Here is a 16,608-nt window from a genome sequence, read left to right on the forward strand (position 1 = left end):
CGCTGTTCTTTTTCAACAGTGTTATTCCTTTCTAATAATTATTAATTTATGATCTAGGCACATCTGGAATTCCTGGACTTTCTGGAGTACCAGGTCAGTTTCTCCCTGTTATCATTCATGTAGAGCATTACAGTGACTCCAGAAACACCCGCTGAGCTGAATTAGTATCTCAAATGTACCAACTTAAAATACCATTAGCAGGGCTGTGACTTAATCCCTGCCATTTTACATGAGATGTTTTGTTAAACTGTAGGTCAACCAGGTGCTCAGGGTTTCCGTGGCGAGGCAGGGCTACCTGGGCCCAAAGGTAGGTCACTGCCTGTTCCACTGCTAAATGCACTGAGATGTATAGTTAGTTTAATGTATATTCTATAATGTTGCTCACAGTCACTCTTCTCACTATGCAGGTGACAGAGGACTTGCTGGATTCCAAGGACTTAAAGGTTTGTTGTAATTACATCATGTTTTTATAGGACTTTTCCTTTTTCCTTTTTCTAACTGTAATTGAATTCATGTTTATTTTAGGCGAAGCTGGTGACACAGGTCTCAAAGGTGTGAAAGGTCAGTACAGCTTTGTGAATTTAACTGAATTTGAATCTATCAAATTGGTATTTTATATACTCTGTGCAGTTTCCTAATCCAGATGTCCCACTCCTCAGGTGATCCTGGTTTACCAGGTCTGCAAGGGCCAGCTGGAGAGAGAGGAATCAAAGGGTCAATGGGTGAGTCAAAGGACCTCCAGCCTCAGATAATGTATTCATTCTCAGACTCTCAGATTATAGTATTGTGCTTCTGAACTATAAAAAACAGTTTGGAAAAATATGCTTGTTCGTGTTAGATGAGAAGATCAATACCACTCTCATGCCTGTCCATTAAATATGAAGCTCCAGCCTGCAGCTGCTTAGCTTAACTGCACAGAGACTGAAAACAGGGGGAAACAGCTAGCCTGCCTCTGCCCAACAGCAACAAAATTCTCTAAAGCTCACTGTTTAAGATCACTTCCTGGATTCTCTGCTGGTTGCCTGGAAACTGCTCAAAATATTGAACTATTACTTCAATTGAAAGCCAATCAAAAAAGCCCAGGGCATTCTCAAAGATCCATCTCACCCTGGACACTCTCTCTTTGAACTGCTGCCCTCGGGCAGATGTTTCAGGACAACTAAAACACGAACAAACAGACTGAAAAACAATTTTTTTCCAAGAGCCATAATTGAACTTAATGCCAGTTGAGTTTTAGGTTTAAGGATGAATTGTGCAGTGATTTCTTGTTTGTGTTTTGTGTTTTAACTTTCCTTTATAACAAATAACCTACCTCTTTATATATATTTGTATAGTGACTTTAGAGAGTCTTTTATACAATATACATATACATATATTTACTTATTTACCTGCTTTACACTTTTACTAATGTTCTGCACTGAAAGAACTGCATTCAATTTCGTTGTACATGTACAATGACAAAAAAGACTATTCTATTCTTCTCTTAATGTGACTTGATTGCGATAAATGTGACAACAATGTTACCCATTCAAGAAAATGGAAAAAGCACTTAATAATATTGTTTAATCAACATACTATATATGAGTTATATCACTCAATCACAATCAACTATTTAGAATTAAAGATAGAATAAAAAACTTTATAACTCTCTTATCTTTATCCTTTGTCTGAACTTGTTATTGTTAATGTAATGTAAAACCATTACAACTTTACAGGCAATATTATTATTATTAAATAAATAACATCACCTCCACCAGGGGGCAGCAGAGAGGAGTCTGCTCATAAAGCCTCTTTTACTGTTCATTTAAAGGTCCAGTGTGTAACACTTTTAGTTGTTCATTCTCAAAATCTGTGTTGCCCGTTCACAAACTTGTCCTATTTCATGAATATTTACCACCACCATCAATTCCAAGTATTCCTATTGGCTTGAAATTTTACATTTGCGTTTGCATGAACTGGGGTAGACGCTCCATATTCATGCGACATCTTGAAATACGTTAGCCGGTAAGGGACATACAGGATATACTGCTCTGCCTTTCACATTTTCGCTGTCACGTGATAAACTCACAGGTGCTGCTAATCGTTGCTTCCCGGCCCCGGCAAGTTTGAGGAAGGAAACATGGAGGATTCAAAATCCAAATTTCAGGAACAGGAGTCTTCTTCTTTGCCCAGAAAAAGAAAAACAATATTCAAAAGAGCAAGAGACCGGCGTCATCAGAAAAAAGTGTGAAGGCTACCGTAGCTGTAATACGTACTTTGAACTGCGTGGTGTGAGAGAAATGATTACGATATATGATCTCAACGCTAGATGGGAGAAATTCCCACACATTGGACCTTTAAGGCGGACATCTTCAACAGGGGGTCCGGGACCCCTAGGGGGTCCTCAGAATTACTGCAGGGGGGCCTCCAAACTATTGTTAATATTTGAAAATTTTTTCAAAAATTAAAATGTCAATTAACATGAATCCAACATATATTAGCAAATATAAATCCCCACTGATGATAGGCTGCCTGGCCTATGGGTAAGGTAGTCACTAAGGCCATCCACAGATACAGTAGGCCTATATACTAAGGATTCAATGTGCCACATGTATGTGACATAACATTAAAACATGATTTATAAAATCATGCTGATAATTATTTTAATAGCTTAGTATTCTATGCACTAAAAAGGTATGTATAAAGGCTTTAGGCCGCCCTACATGTTATTGTAGGCCCAGTTTAATAAGCAACTTCATTTTATACAATATATGTAGTAGGGGGTCCCTGCTCTTTCTCTCTTTCAGTTAAGGGGTCCTTGGTTTAAAAAACGTTGAAGAACCCTGATTTAAGGAATAACAATTGCTGGAAAAACAACAACTGGCTATACAACAAACGTTTGTTGTTTAGAGTGACTTATTGATTGATATTCAATATGATATTTGTTTGTTTTTATATCATCAGGGTTGTCTGGAGTCGATGGATTGAAGGGATCAAAAGGTAAAATGAGTCATTATATAAGCATTACAGATACAGCTATTTAAATATCATTTTGACGTGTACAAGGACATAACATTGAAGATTACACTCAAGAGTGTAATCAAGTGAGTGAAATAAGGCTTTTCTTTCCGTTCCTGAACATTTAGTATTTTCGACACACAAAAAATCCACGATTCCTCATAAATGATATATTTCTTTGACCCTCAGGTGACCAAGGACATGCTGGGCCCCCTGGACTCAGAGGTCCTGCTGGGCCTCCTGGAGATGCTGCACCTCCAGGTAAACTGAGCCTGATGTCACTCTTATTAAACTTGATCCTTAGCTATATTATCATTTGTGGATGAATATCAATGATATGACATATTCATAATATCTCCCCTTCTGTAGGAACATCTGGGCCTCAAGGACCACCAGGTATGACTCTACTATTAATACAACACACATTGTAGCTTCATTATTATTTATGTGGCATTTTATTGTTAATTTTCTTCGCTTTTAATGCTCTCAATACTTAAAAATGTACTTCATCTTGCTTTTAGGGATACCAGGGAATCCAGGACGACCAGGCTCTAAAGGTACAGCTATATGGAGGGCCATCTGCTGCAGAAAGTGCGTGCTCTCTAAAATACCACGTGCTTTGTTAGTCTGTGCGTCTGATGTAGCATGTGTCTGTTGGTTTTAGGTGAATCAGGTCAACCAGGAAGAATCATCAATGCAGGTAACAGATCATGTAATGTAATTTTATTTAAACAGGGATCATGCACAATTAAACATTAACCTTGTATAAGAACAAGGAGAGATGTATTGCACCAGGTTGTAGCAGAATTGCTATTTTCGGCCCGTAGTCCCTGGGGATTATAAAATTTATAATTTAACATCATATTGATTAGATTAGATTATAGTTAGAGACATCTGACCATCACTTTAATTATTTTCCAGCTGGCGCCACTTCTTTTGGCATCCCAGGACCACCTGGGCCTTCTGGTCCTCCCGGCCCTGCAGGACCTCCAGGATTATCAGGTCTGACCCGCGACAGCCCACAAAGTAGCCAGATGATGTCCTCGGCATTCTGCATATCTTGCCCTGAATGATTGCACCATATCAGTAGTACCAATACTCATACTTGTATTTGTTCCTTTATCTCCTAAGGTCCCATTGGCCCTGCTGGTCTGCCTGGCCAACCTGGTAGGGCATTGCTCTTTTTTGCTACCAAAAGAAGGTTTTTAGATCCGATACATAGCCATCAAAGTCTCATGGATGCTGCATATTGTTTGTTTTTGCAGGTGCTAAAGGGGACAGGGGATATAAGGGAGAGCAGGGAGAACAAGTAATAACTGCGAGAACGAGTGAAAGTGTATCCTCCAGTAAGTACTTTCTCTTGATTTTCTACTAGACATACAGTGTTTAGAGGTGAGAAATAACCTGCTGCATCTGGGGTGTAACATTATCTGCAGAATACACACCAAATAAAATAATACCACACTAGAAAATACTCCATTACAAATCAAAGTCATGCCTTTAAAGTCTTTTGTAAAAGCATGTATGTATAATCAGTATTAAAAGTATTTAAAGTACTCATCGTCACTGTCCGGAAGAAACCTCCTATCTCCATATTTCATCTTTTTTTTTTTCATAAATCAATGCTATTGGTCAACCTTTACGTCTGTCTGTAGGTTTTACAAATATATAGTGACGAGACGATTTCATCTGACATAAGCTCAATACAATGTTTTCAAATTAGCCTTTTTATATTTTCCCTTCAACGGTTTTGGACATAGAAGGTTTTCACCCGACAGCGACGTCATGCAGATAAATGGCCATTGTGATCATCATATTATTATCAATCAATCAATCAATCAATCAATCAATATTTATTTATATAGCACTTTACAGAACCAGCAGGTATCCAAAGTGCTTAACATCAGAAACCAAGAGTAAAAACACATATCCTACAATAGAAAGAATGAACATAGAAAACAGTAAAATCAGAAAAGGTTACAAAGAAACAGAAGAATGAAATTGTCACACTACTGCTACGTATTAAAAGCCAGACTAAACAGATATGTTTTGAGTTTGGACCTAAAAAGAGCTACATCTGTAATAGTGCGAATATCAGGGGGTAACTTGTTCCAGAGTCTCGGGGCAGCAACTGCAAAAGCCTGGTCACCTCACCGTTTATACCTTGACCTTGGCACTTCTAAAACTCGCTGATTTGAAGAACGCAATGACCGGTTGTGCTTCCGCAAAGTTAAAATTTCAGACAAATACTCCAGGGCCAGATCATTTAAGGCCTTGAAAGCAAACAATAAAATCTTAAAATCTATTCTAAAACGCACAGGGAGCCAATGAAGGGTGTAGAGAACAGGAGTGATATGTGCCCGTCTAGATGTGTTTGTTAAAAAGGGAGCAGCAGCATTTTGCACAAGTTGAAGACGTGAGATGGAGGTCTGATTCAGACCAACATGAAGAGCATTGCAGTAATCCAATCTTGAACTAATAAAAGCATGAATCGCCTTTTCTAGATCATGCCTGTTAAGGAAGGGCTTAACTTTAGCCAGGAGACGAAGCTGGAAAAGCTCATTCTAACAACATTACTGATCTGCTTGTCAAATTTCATGCTGCAATCAAAAGTAACCCCCAAGTTTTTGACAGCTGACCTAGTGTAAGATGCCAGAGCTGCCAAACTCAAAGCTGGACCATTTTGCGTGCCTGAAGTACTGAAAATAATACACTCCGTTTTATCTTCATTCAAATTAAGAAAGTTTTCTGAAAGCCACAACTTAATATCATTAATACAACCAAGCAGGGAGTTTAGTGTGACACTGTCATTTGCTTTCATAGGCAAATAGATTTGCAAATCATCTGCGTAACAGTGAAATGACAGGTCGTGGTTTCCTATAATAGCCCCTAAAGGCAACATATATAAAGAAAACAGAATGGGGCCAAGAATTGAACCCTGGGATACCCCACAAGAGAGAGGAGCAGCTGACGAGGAGAGGTCACCAATCATGACAGAAAAGCTCCTATTTACCAAATAGGAGCTAAACCATTTAAGTGCCGAGCCTCTGATGCCTACACAGTGCTCACAGAGTATCACTCCTGTATTGATGTGTAAGCAGCATTTTACTGCTGTAGTTGGTTGAGGTGGAGCTAATCTTTTTAACTATTTTGTATAGGACTGCAACTATTGATCATTAGCCTACTATTGTGGGTTAATATGCTGATTATTTTCTAGATTAATTAATTGATTTTTTCGGTTTGTAAAATAAAAAAAGGGAGATTGCTGTCAGAATTACCCAGAGCCCAAAGTAACACCTTCACAATGCTTGTTGTTGTCCAAACAACAGTTCAAACCTCAAGATGATTCCAGGTAAATTAAAATAATTGAAAGGAAAGCAGCGAAGTCTCACATTTGAAAATCTGGAACAATAAAATGTTTTGGCATTTTTGCATGAAAAATGACGATTATCAAAATAGTTGCCAATTAATTCTCTGTTAATCGATTAATTTTCAGCTCTACTTGTATAAACTGTGGAGTAGTTTAATTTATAACAAAATATCTTATTTTATAAGCGCTTCATATATTTTTTTATCCAAAAATTTAATTTGTAAAGTAAAATTTGTGAATGTGTGTATAGTGACTAAGGCTACATTTATACTGCTGCATTTTGGTTTAAAAATGAATATCTTTTGCTACATTTACACCTCATGTTCCCACTGCTCTGGCGTTTCAGAACCCCTAAAACGGAGACATTTGAAAAAACTTCTGACCCCGTTTTGGTTTGGAATCTGCGAGGTTGTGTTGCAGTCTCAGCGGCCGCAAACAGAGACCTTTGGCAACAGACACTGATGCCAACATTTCGCTGCCTGATTGGGTCTTATCAGTCTTGACGTCTCGTTCTCTGAGACTAAGCTACTAACGTTACCATGGCTACCAGCAACGGGCGGATTATACATGCTGCCTCCTGTTTACCTTGGCACACGCATGCCCAGTATACAAAAATGTTCAGAAGATATGTGGTTTGGGCGTGTTAGTTTAAACTGAGATTAGTTCTTCTACTGGAGCTTAAAACGCTTATGTGCATGGAGATCGCTTTTGGCTCAAAACTGTGCTTAAAAGCCAAAATGTAACAGTGTAAATTTAGCTGTAGTGGAGTAGAAGTATAAAGAGGCATGAAAACAAAATAACTGTTAGCTTATGGTAGCTAATGCAAATAATGCAAAAACAGTACAAAATGAGACTGAGTTTATTGACTTTACACTCTTTCCTACTTGTGCTACTTGTTAAGTGTGATTTATGCTTCTGCGTAAAATCTACGCCTGGGCTACATACGTAGGTACGTGGAGACATGGACCATATGCAGTAGCCTGACATGCCCCTCTTGAAAAATGTAACTACATGTTGCGGCGATGCAGGTTGCTCGGACATGGCTTGGTGGCGTTGCATTTCCCTCGACTCATTTCATGGTTCTCCTTCTCCATAAACAACATGAAATCAAGGAGAGGGTTAACTTTTCCTGCTACAGATTTCCGACCGTGGTCAGAAAGCACCAAGGGGGTAAGCGAGCATCCGGAAAGCGTACCTCCTATGGGGAGATAATGGCTAATGAGCCATCACCTTCCGCAAGCATTCCATTGACTCCCATTCATTTTGGCGTCACTTTGACAGTGTATAACTTTACATCTGAAGTGTTTAAAGACTCTATTTGTCCATTGTTTATTTCTAAAGAAACATGACAATGTATAAAAGGCTCCATTACCTTGTATCTCACGTTATGGCCCCGTAGCAGCTGTTTTTGTGAAAATAGGCTCACGATTGTGTCATAACTACGCGACTTTCTGTCGCACAGTAGAGAAATTACCGCATAGTCAGGAGAAGCTCGCAGGCAATCGGGGGGACATGGAGGCATACAGTCAATGGAGAAGCCCATAGAGAGTCCATGAAAGCATCGGAACAAAATATTTCAGCAACGTTTTGCTCCTGCTCCTACGCTCATGGACAGCTCCTACTCACGCTCTCCGTCTCTGCAAGATTCGGAATGATTCAGATTTCTCTTGGCACAGCTACCAGAAGACTTACAAATTTCAGACAGGTTGCTCACGTCACATCTACATCATCAAGCTCAGTTTGAGGCTGCGCAGCAGCTGCACAGTACGCTCAGCCATCACCGGAAAAGTGCTTCTAATTGACTTCACTGGTCTCCGTCGAAGTCTATGGCTGTGTCCATTTATTTTACTGTCTAAGGAAAGCACAGGGGAGACACTTTGTTACTCCCACTATGCCCCTACGGCGAAAGCTCTGCGCGAAGCCACCGCACAACCATAAATCACGCTTTACTGTACATGTAAGCATTTGGCATTATCATGTAATTGCAACTTTTGGCCACAGTTGGCGCTGTTCAGCTTAAATTACATAGGGTTCCTTTAATGCAATTTTCTACACTATAAGCCTGGTTTATTCCTCTCTACAGACCAGAATACTGTTCATTACTTAAAATTATGTGTTTGTGTTTCTGCTTTAGGGCAGTTTAGTGCCAGTGGAGGTTTAGGACAACCTGGCCCACCCGGCCCACCGGGTCAACCTGGACGTCCAGGTAAATAAAATTAAACAGAATCTTTTGCAACATTATCAAATACATTATCTTTAATGATTTTGTAGGATTCGTTTGATGCCATCTGAGAATGACCTCAGCCTTCTCGTAATATTTTTCAAACTGTGTCACTGACTACTTGTTTAAAATGTTTTCATCAGGAGATTCAAGACAAGGACCTCCAGGACCACCTGGGCCTCCAGGTCAGCCAGGCAAGTATTTGAGCTCATTGAAGCCACTGTTTCGAATATAGACTCTGAGGCAGGTGCATCATACAGTGTGTTTGGTTATGTGAAGCTCATTCATTCTTTATATCAAACTTAAATCATCTTTTTTTTTAGGTTATGGAATTCCAGGACCCAAAGGAGACAAAGGAGAGGCGGGCTTTGCATCCAGCTCTGGTATGATCTGAAATCTAAACTTGATGTGGGTTTAATATGTAATGAGCAGCAACAGAAACATTTCAACACTGCTCTTCTTACAGGAACGTTTTATACTGGACCACCAGGACCACCTGGGCCTTCTGGGCCTAAAGGATTAACAGGTGATCAGATTTTCTGAAAACCTCTGTAAGACTGTATGCCTCATTTAAAGAAATGTCCCCTCTTTTAGTTTTGGTAATAACATCTCTGTTGTTATTTTAGGTTCTCCTGGACCAAGAGGATACCAAGGTAACTGTCTTTCTATTTTTGTTTTCTTTTACCAAGCATGTGTGACTGTGACGCAACAATATAGATTGTTGTGAGCCTCCCTGTGATCAAATACATCGCAGCATAAATAACTGTGGTATCATCATCTGTGTCTCAGGCGAACCAGGCCAACAAGGTGTGCCGGGCACCCCAGGAAGACCAGGAAGCTCTGAGAGAGGTCAACATTTAAAAACAAATCATACAAAATCACATTAGAATTATATTAGAGAGCCACACTTATTGGGCTTAATGCACAGTGTGACAAACGTTATGTTCATTTCTTCCTTACAGTGTCGACTTATGGTGGAGGACATGGGATCCCTGGACCACCAGGTCCACCGGGACTTCCTGGACCACAGGGACCACAGGGATTTAAAGGTACCAACACATTAGTCTCGCTTTGCCAGACTATCCTCCACAGTGCTGTGGAGGAGGGTCTGGCTAGTCCTACCAGCACACCGGGATGGGAGAAAAACGTGCTCTGGTTTATTGGCATGTCTTTAAACCAATCACAATCGTCATGGGCGGTGCTAAGCACCGAGCAGAGCCACGGCGCCTCTGCAAAATAGCCTCGGGAACGAACTTGTTTTGGTGGAACATGTACGTTCAAAAGTTGTTTTAGTCGTGCAACAACAAACTCCGACAAAACAGATAGTCTAGTTGCTGTCTGGATTTACCCTGCAGAGATCAGGAGCAGTTAACCATAATCCTCATACATCCACTGGAGTTTAAAATTCCAACACAAAGAAAACGGAAGGTAGCGGACATCCGGCCGAAATGAGTAAAATCCGGCGGAATTTCTGTCGGCAACGGAGCAATACTGAAAGTGGAACGTCGTAGATATAGACTACCAACACATTGAAATCTGTGAATGCTGTCAATGTTTTTTTTTGTCTGTATTTCAGAGTAAATACTGTGTCCACATGTGTGCATCACATAACGATAATGCTTTTGTTGTCGTTTATCATTTCTAAGGGGACACTGGAGCTCCTGGTGTTCCTGGCTTTTCAAGAGGTAGAGACAATCATAATTCAGCTTTACAATACTACACAAAGTCAAATTGTCCAAAGTGGCTTTAAATATCTATATTTTTTTCAGTGTCTTTACTATCTAATTTTTTCCTCAGGCTCGGTCTCAGTCACCTCAGGCCCTCCTGGCCCTGCAGGTCCTCCTGGCCCTCCAGGCCAGCCAGGCTCCTTCGCTTCTTCTAGTGAGATGCGGCAGTACATCACTGACTATCTAAGTATGAGTTTTTCTGAAGCAAGGTCCCATGCTCACGGTCTTCCAGGGCTGACATAACAGAGTATGACTGTTTTATTTGTTCCATGCAGGTAGAAGCAGACAGTCTAGTATCCCCGGACCTCCAGGTCCACCTGGGCCTCCAGGAATCCCTGGAAGCTTTTCAGGCTCTATTGAGGACATCTCCACTCGTATCATTGCATACCTGCAACGTAAGCTTGTGCTTCTCTCCAGAATGCATATTCCCTATGATAGTGTGAGGAGTGTGTATGTATGGGGCATCATTATAGCCGAATGGGGGTTACCTTCAGCTGTGTTGTGCAATTTCAGGTTCGGACTCAGGCCTTAGCATTGGTGTCCAGGGTCCTCCAGGACCACCTGGTCCACCTGGCTATGGATCCCTGACGGTCAGCAGTCTCATCGCCATGCTTCAGAGTAAGTATACATATTCTGACTGAGCCAAATAGTATCATAGATACATATTATCCATGCTACACTCTAGTATCTTAAACGCTTCATCTCATTTGACTGTGAAGGCAAAACATTTTGAGGACTTGCTTCTTCAGAGGAAGCTCCAGGTTAAACTATAGCTGCATCTCATAACCCTTAAATTGCCTCCTTGAGTCCTCCACTTGCCTCCCTTTCTCAAATCATTGGAGGAGAGAGGCAACAAGCAAATGTGTTTTAGAGAGATGAGATGTCCTCTACTTTGAAGCGTCACTTGAATTTGTTAGCTGTATGGGCGGAGTTAGCAACAGCTTTTAGCTGCACGGCTTCCAGGAAGGCTGCTCTCGTGTATCCTCGCCTGTAGCTCCTCAATGATCCCTCCTCGATGCTCTCGAGGGACAGAACAACTTCCGGTTCAGCCGAGGACCGAGTCGAGGAGCTATCAAATAAGGGTTATGAGATGCAGCATGTGTCTCTCTGCTGTGATCTATCTAGGAGAAGATGTGAGGAGATATTTGTCAGGACCACCAGGGCCACAAGGACCACCGGGACAACCAGGGACATCGGGAGGATTTTCAGGCAGTTACAGTATAGAGGAGATAGCCACATATGTCTTCAAAATCATGAATGGTGAGCACAGGTTGCACTGAAAACCTGCACACAGACTAACAATAATCCCGGAAGTAATGCCTGGATCATTCAAAATGCTTTTATTGTCATTTTCAGACCGAGGGATTGCTAGAGGTCCGCCTGGGCCACCCGGTCCTGCTGGGCCTTCTGGTGCAGGGGGATCTGGCATCACTACTGCTACAATTGACTATTCTGCACTGATAAAACGTAAGTCATTGTGTTTCTTTTCACTGACAGAAACTGTCTTGTTGTTGATAGTGAAAAGTTAGTCAATCATCTTTCTTGTATTTTCATCTACCTAGAGTCAGACTTCCGCTCATGGATTAGCTCTGCCATACAACGCGGTCATCCTGGTCCTCCGGGTCCTCCGGGTGTCCAAGGGCAACCTGGCCCTCCTGGCCCTCAGGGCCCCGCTGGAGTCTCCACTGCCACTGTGTATGGGGGCGCGGGAGGTCGTGGCTACAGCTTGGAGGAAATTCAGCGTTACCTGCAGGGTGAGTCCAACAGAGACGATGAACATAATGTATTGCATAGGCAAAAACTTATTCCACTGTATAAAGTACAGTTCAAAGAGTAATAATATTATGTATATTATTTATAGCACCCTTAAGTTAATTATTGTCATAACTGCCTCCCTGAGAGAATATTAACTGAAAACAGGATAAAACATTTATCGGCCGAAACATTTGAATTCTCTGAGTCTCAGGTTCTGCAGGAGACTCCCCTCCTTCAGGATCCGATTCTGGTTCAAACATGTATGGTTGATCTACTGCCGCCATGTCCGTAACTTTCACACGTAGTTCTATCTAGTCACGTTAGTCTACACTCTCTCTGTTACTAATGTCTGTGCCCAAGCACTGACTAAGTGAGTATCTACTGCGCATGTGCGACTCCCAACAAAGATGGAACAGAAGTGAGGTGCCTCACTCTGTAGCTAAAACAGAGAGCTCAACACACATGGTGAAAAGAGGAGCTGCAGCAATGTGCAGTACAACAAAAATATGGTGTTTTTTGAATATTAAACCACATAAACCTATTCTGGTACAACCTCTAAATGCAACTATAAAACTGAAAATGAGCATCATATGAGCACTTTAACACATAATACCTAATAATACTGCATATTTCCAGCTTCAAGGCAAGTCCCTCAGAATTAAATCATGTTGCACAACTCTGACTACCTTACCAATTTATCTTATTTCCCTTACGCAATTGTTTAATAGTTTTAATAAATACTCAACAAAATAATCAGTTCACACAGAAACTTTTTAGTATTCACCAGGTTAATCACAAACAGCAAAGGAAACTCTGCCACAATGTGCATGTTTCAAGTATATATTTAGAACAAGTGACCCCACCAAGGAGAGGGACATTGTTTCACTAAGAGTTTATTTTGCAAATGGCAATTCATTATTTTAATTCTTTTTGGTGTTATTGGAATAAAAAACACTTCAAAAAATCCTTTTTATAAAAAATCTCAACAAAAATCTTGACACTTCTTGCTGTCGCTGCAATTTTGTTAATTTTACAGGAAAAAACACTGCACCAATAATGAAAAAAAACACAATCAAAATAATGAAGTCACTGTTTAATCCAGGATACTTTTCTCATGTGTTGGTCAATTTTGAGATTCTGGTCTATTTTGCTTCCATGACTTCTTTTACTTTAATTGAAATAAAACTTCCAAAATACATATTTAGATGGTATTTGTTTTAGGCAGCATCTGTAGATTTCTTCTAAATTAATCTAAATATTTATACCTAACATTTAAGGAGGAAAGACTCAACTTAACTCATTAACTGGGGAAGTTCTGTGGTGATATGTTTAGTTATTTTGTTTATCCTGTTCACCTGCAGTACCTTGTCAAATGAATGCAAATTAGCGCATTTTAATTGCCCATTACATTACATTATGCAATTACATATATGACACGACAGCGGTAAATGGACTATTCCGCTTCCAACCTGTAGGGGGACCGAAGCGGGAAAAGTGCTTTAGTGTTGCTTTAACTGGGGTAAACTGTTTACATGGCGTTTGAGAAATCGGGGTAACCTGCCTTAACCCGAATATAATCGTTTATTTTCAGGAGGTATTAAGTTCCTCTTTAATGTAATGCAATACAACAGCCCTGCATTACAGCATGTTGACCTTAACATTCAGTTAAAGAGATGTTCATTCAACATTATGGTAATTTTGAAGGTTGTTTATTTGTCCACTCCTTATTTTTTAGTCTACCATCAATGGAATTGCAAAATGTTTCCTCATCTTGCTGTGCACAACTTGTACAAATTAGAATGACAATAATGTGGACTTGAATCTTTCTCAGGTTCTGGGTTCAGAGGTGTTCCTGGGCCTCCTGGTCCTCAAGGTCCACAAGGTCCACAGGGTCCACCAGGCAGTTACAGCGGATCCATTTCCTACAATGGAAACTTCCCTCGGGAGAGCATCCGCACTGAAATTCAGCAGTATCTGACCAGTAAGCTCCTAACATCCCACACAGACAGATTAAAGACACATATGGCACAGATGAGTGTGGATATCACGGATGAACTTTATCTTTCAGGTGACAGTGTTCGTCGTGCCATCATCGGACCTCCGGGCCTTCCAGGACCTCCGGGTCAGAAGGGAGATCGCGGAGAGCCGGGTTACATCCAGAGCCACACGCAAAGCCAGAGCTACACTCAGGGTGAATCTCGACATGGCTCTGAGCGCAGAGATATCCATGTCAGCAAGCTCACACAGACATTGGACCACTCCAACGTCGCCAACGTTGCAATAAAAGTTACAGACTACATCAAGAGTGAGTCGATCACAGCCGTCAAGCGCAGAGATTTCTTTTGTAGTTATGTAAGGCAGGGGTTGTCTAAGTCTGACACTATGGGCACCCCCAAACAACACAAACACCCTCCCCATCACATATTTTTTGGAATATATGTTCTATCTACTCTAAATATGCTCTTACTACTACAGTTTCCATAATGCTTTGGGGATTTTGCACTTTCGAGGGATATCATTATCTCAGATGTTGCAAATAAACGTCTATAAATTATTATAAATGTTTATTAATCGTAGAAAAAGATGGTTATTACAACTCCAGATCTGCTGAAAGTAAAAAAAAATCAAGTTTTCTTCAGTATCAAAGTAATCCAGTGATAGTTGTCTACATGTTGTGTACGTCCACGGGTACATTGGATTACAATGATACAAATATTGGCTAAAAATGGAGCTCAAGCTGTAGCCCACAGCTATCAATTTTGTCTGAGGGGGTGCCCACAGTGTCAAACCACTGACTTAACTACTACTACTACTACTACTACTACTGCTCTTCTGGCCAACTATGATGAAAAAGTTGATGATGAGTGTCACTTCAGTACTTTGATATATAATAACCCACCTCTAGGTCAAGGCCTGCTACAGGAGTATCTGGTTGAGGGTCCTTGGAGGGCGAATGTACGAGCGATTCAAGGCCCCCCTGGTCCACCTGGCCCTGTCGGACCACCTGGTCAGAGCCGCGTCATCGGTTCCTACGGCAACGTCACAGCTGACCTCATGGAGTTCTTCAGAAGTGAGGATACCGTTATGATTTTCCACATACTACATCAAGTTAAATCTTACAGCAATGGAAAACCAGACTTATGTAAGTGTAGTTGGAAAATGTTGCTTCATCACAACTGAATCTGTACTTCTGCTCTTGCGCAGCCTATGGCACCATCCCCGGAACTCCAGGAGCCCCTGGACCAAGGGGTGAGAGAGGGTACCCAGGACCCAGAGGAGAAAAGGGTACATTTAAAACAGAACTGATGAAACACTGTGTATTTTCCAGAGGAATGTGTTTATTGGAGCGACTGAGACAAGCAAGTCTGAGAGTTTTGTATGTTTACAGGTGATCCTGGGCACCAAGGTTTACCAGGAACACCAGGGCCATACACTTTCCAAATTCCACACACAGTGCAGAAGAGGGATGCAGGTAACTTCAGTCAAATGTTGTTAAATCACATAAAAAGATGGCGAGTGTTACATGCATGTAACTGCATTTCTTTCATCCACTGCAGGCAATAATGTGGTTGGTCGTCATCGTCAGCATCGCCGTCACGCCAGCGGTGCCTAAACATACTACTGGATCATGTCCCATTTCATTTTTTTTTAGGTGTTCAACTGTAGCAAATGCAAGTAGGCAAAATGCTCTTTATTGTTGCCATCTGTAGAAAAGTCACAGGACAATTTGAGAAAATTCAAGAGGCCAAAAAGTCTTTTTAAAAAAAGTAGAGTAGTATGGATTTAGCTGCTGGTCAGTGTCTTTGTCACACAGACTTCATTCTTTTTGACATGTGGGTGCATAATGTTTACTTTGCTTAGTTAGAAGCTTGCATTCAAACTTGTTTTTTTTCTCTCCAGGGAGCAGCTTTGTTTAAGAGAATATCTATTTTAAAGCAATAAATAGCTGATCTTTTAATTGCACTTTTCATCTTTTCCCACTGCTCGTGTAACTGGTGTACTTTTTTATTGTCTTTTGAGGATTATATTGTATTGAGGACTATATAATACGTGTTTAATTTGTCAAAGTAACCTTTCAATGTTTCATAAAAATACAATATTGTCAGACTGTCCACATAAATCAAGCCAACCTCCAGCTGTAAAGACCCCTTGAAGTAATCCATTCACCCCATACAAATTACAAAACAATTGACATTTTTTAAATATATATAGCAATGCATCATTACCAGTCAGTGAGGGTCATTTGTGCAGCAGGGAGTGAACTTTGATTACAGTAGGACTGATGACTTACTTGAAAGGTTTGTTGGTAAAAAAATAAAATAAATGTTGCATGGTTGAAAGACAGATGATCACTCAAGAAATGACTGATTGGATTGTATATTTTTGTATGAGAGTGCACTGAAATTTATATATTTTCTTTATATCTTTAAGTGTTGGAAAGAATAAATTATAAAATGTTCCCAGATGGTTTTACATTATTGAACTTATTGACATTTAATCAATATATTTAAAGACGCACAAATAAATATTTTTGGACT

General features: G+C 40.5%; 1 protein-coding gene across 6 annotated transcripts in view; it reads left to right on the forward strand.

The window, feature by feature from the left end:
• col17a1b (collagen, type XVII, alpha 1b) overlaps positions 1-16,529 on the forward strand; it is a 33,106-nt gene extending 16,577 nt beyond the window's left edge. For 5 of the 6 annotated variants that reach the window (XM_035992601.1, XM_035992603.1, XM_035992600.1 and 2 more), the window contains 33 exons: positions 58-93; positions 254-307; positions 408-443; positions 526-561; positions 660-722; positions 2,944-2,979; positions 3,187-3,258; positions 3,367-3,393; positions 3,519-3,554; positions 3,662-3,697; positions 3,919-3,999; positions 4,129-4,164; positions 4,263-4,343; positions 8,502-8,573; positions 8,732-8,782; positions 8,912-8,971; positions 9,055-9,114; positions 9,215-9,241; positions 9,378-9,437; positions 9,551-9,637; positions 10,235-10,273; positions 10,386-10,502; positions 10,591-10,710; positions 10,829-10,933; positions 11,441-11,575; positions 11,672-11,782; positions 11,878-12,069; positions 13,902-14,051; positions 14,139-14,375; positions 14,976-15,140; positions 15,275-15,355; positions 15,459-15,542; positions 15,628-16,529. In XM_035992601.1, coding sequence (XP_035848494.1) covers positions 58-93; positions 254-307; positions 408-443; positions 526-561; positions 660-722; positions 2,944-2,979; positions 3,187-3,258; positions 3,367-3,393; positions 3,519-3,554; positions 3,662-3,697; positions 3,919-3,999; positions 4,129-4,164; positions 4,263-4,343; positions 8,502-8,573; positions 8,732-8,782; positions 8,912-8,971; positions 9,055-9,114; positions 9,215-9,241; positions 9,378-9,437; positions 9,551-9,637; positions 10,235-10,273; positions 10,386-10,502; positions 10,591-10,710; positions 10,829-10,933; positions 11,441-11,575; positions 11,672-11,782; positions 11,878-12,069; positions 13,902-14,051; positions 14,139-14,375; positions 14,976-15,140; positions 15,275-15,355; positions 15,459-15,542; positions 15,628-15,683 — 2,639 coding nt within the window. In that variant the 3' untranslated portion in view covers positions 15,684-16,529. The remainder of the gene's footprint in view (positions 1-57; positions 94-253; positions 308-407; positions 444-525; positions 562-659; positions 723-2,943; positions 2,980-3,186; positions 3,259-3,366; positions 3,394-3,518; positions 3,555-3,661; positions 3,698-3,918; positions 4,000-4,128; positions 4,165-4,262; positions 4,344-8,501; positions 8,574-8,731; positions 8,783-8,911; positions 8,972-9,054; positions 9,115-9,214; positions 9,242-9,377; positions 9,438-9,550; positions 9,638-10,234; positions 10,274-10,385; positions 10,503-10,590; positions 10,711-10,828; positions 10,934-11,440; positions 11,576-11,671; positions 11,783-11,877; positions 12,070-13,901; positions 14,052-14,138; positions 14,376-14,975; positions 15,141-15,274; positions 15,356-15,458; positions 15,543-15,627) is intronic. The other variant, XM_035992602.1, reaches the window with a different exon arrangement.
• The last annotated feature ends 79 nt before the right edge of the window (positions 16,530-16,608 follow it).

Source organism: Sander lucioperca, chromosome 15 (genome assembly GCF_008315115.2).
Source record: "Sander lucioperca isolate FBNREF2018 chromosome 15, SLUC_FBN_1.2, whole genome shotgun sequence".
In the NCBI taxonomy this organism is placed as follows: Eukaryota; Metazoa; Chordata; class Actinopteri; order Perciformes; family Percidae; genus Sander; species Sander lucioperca.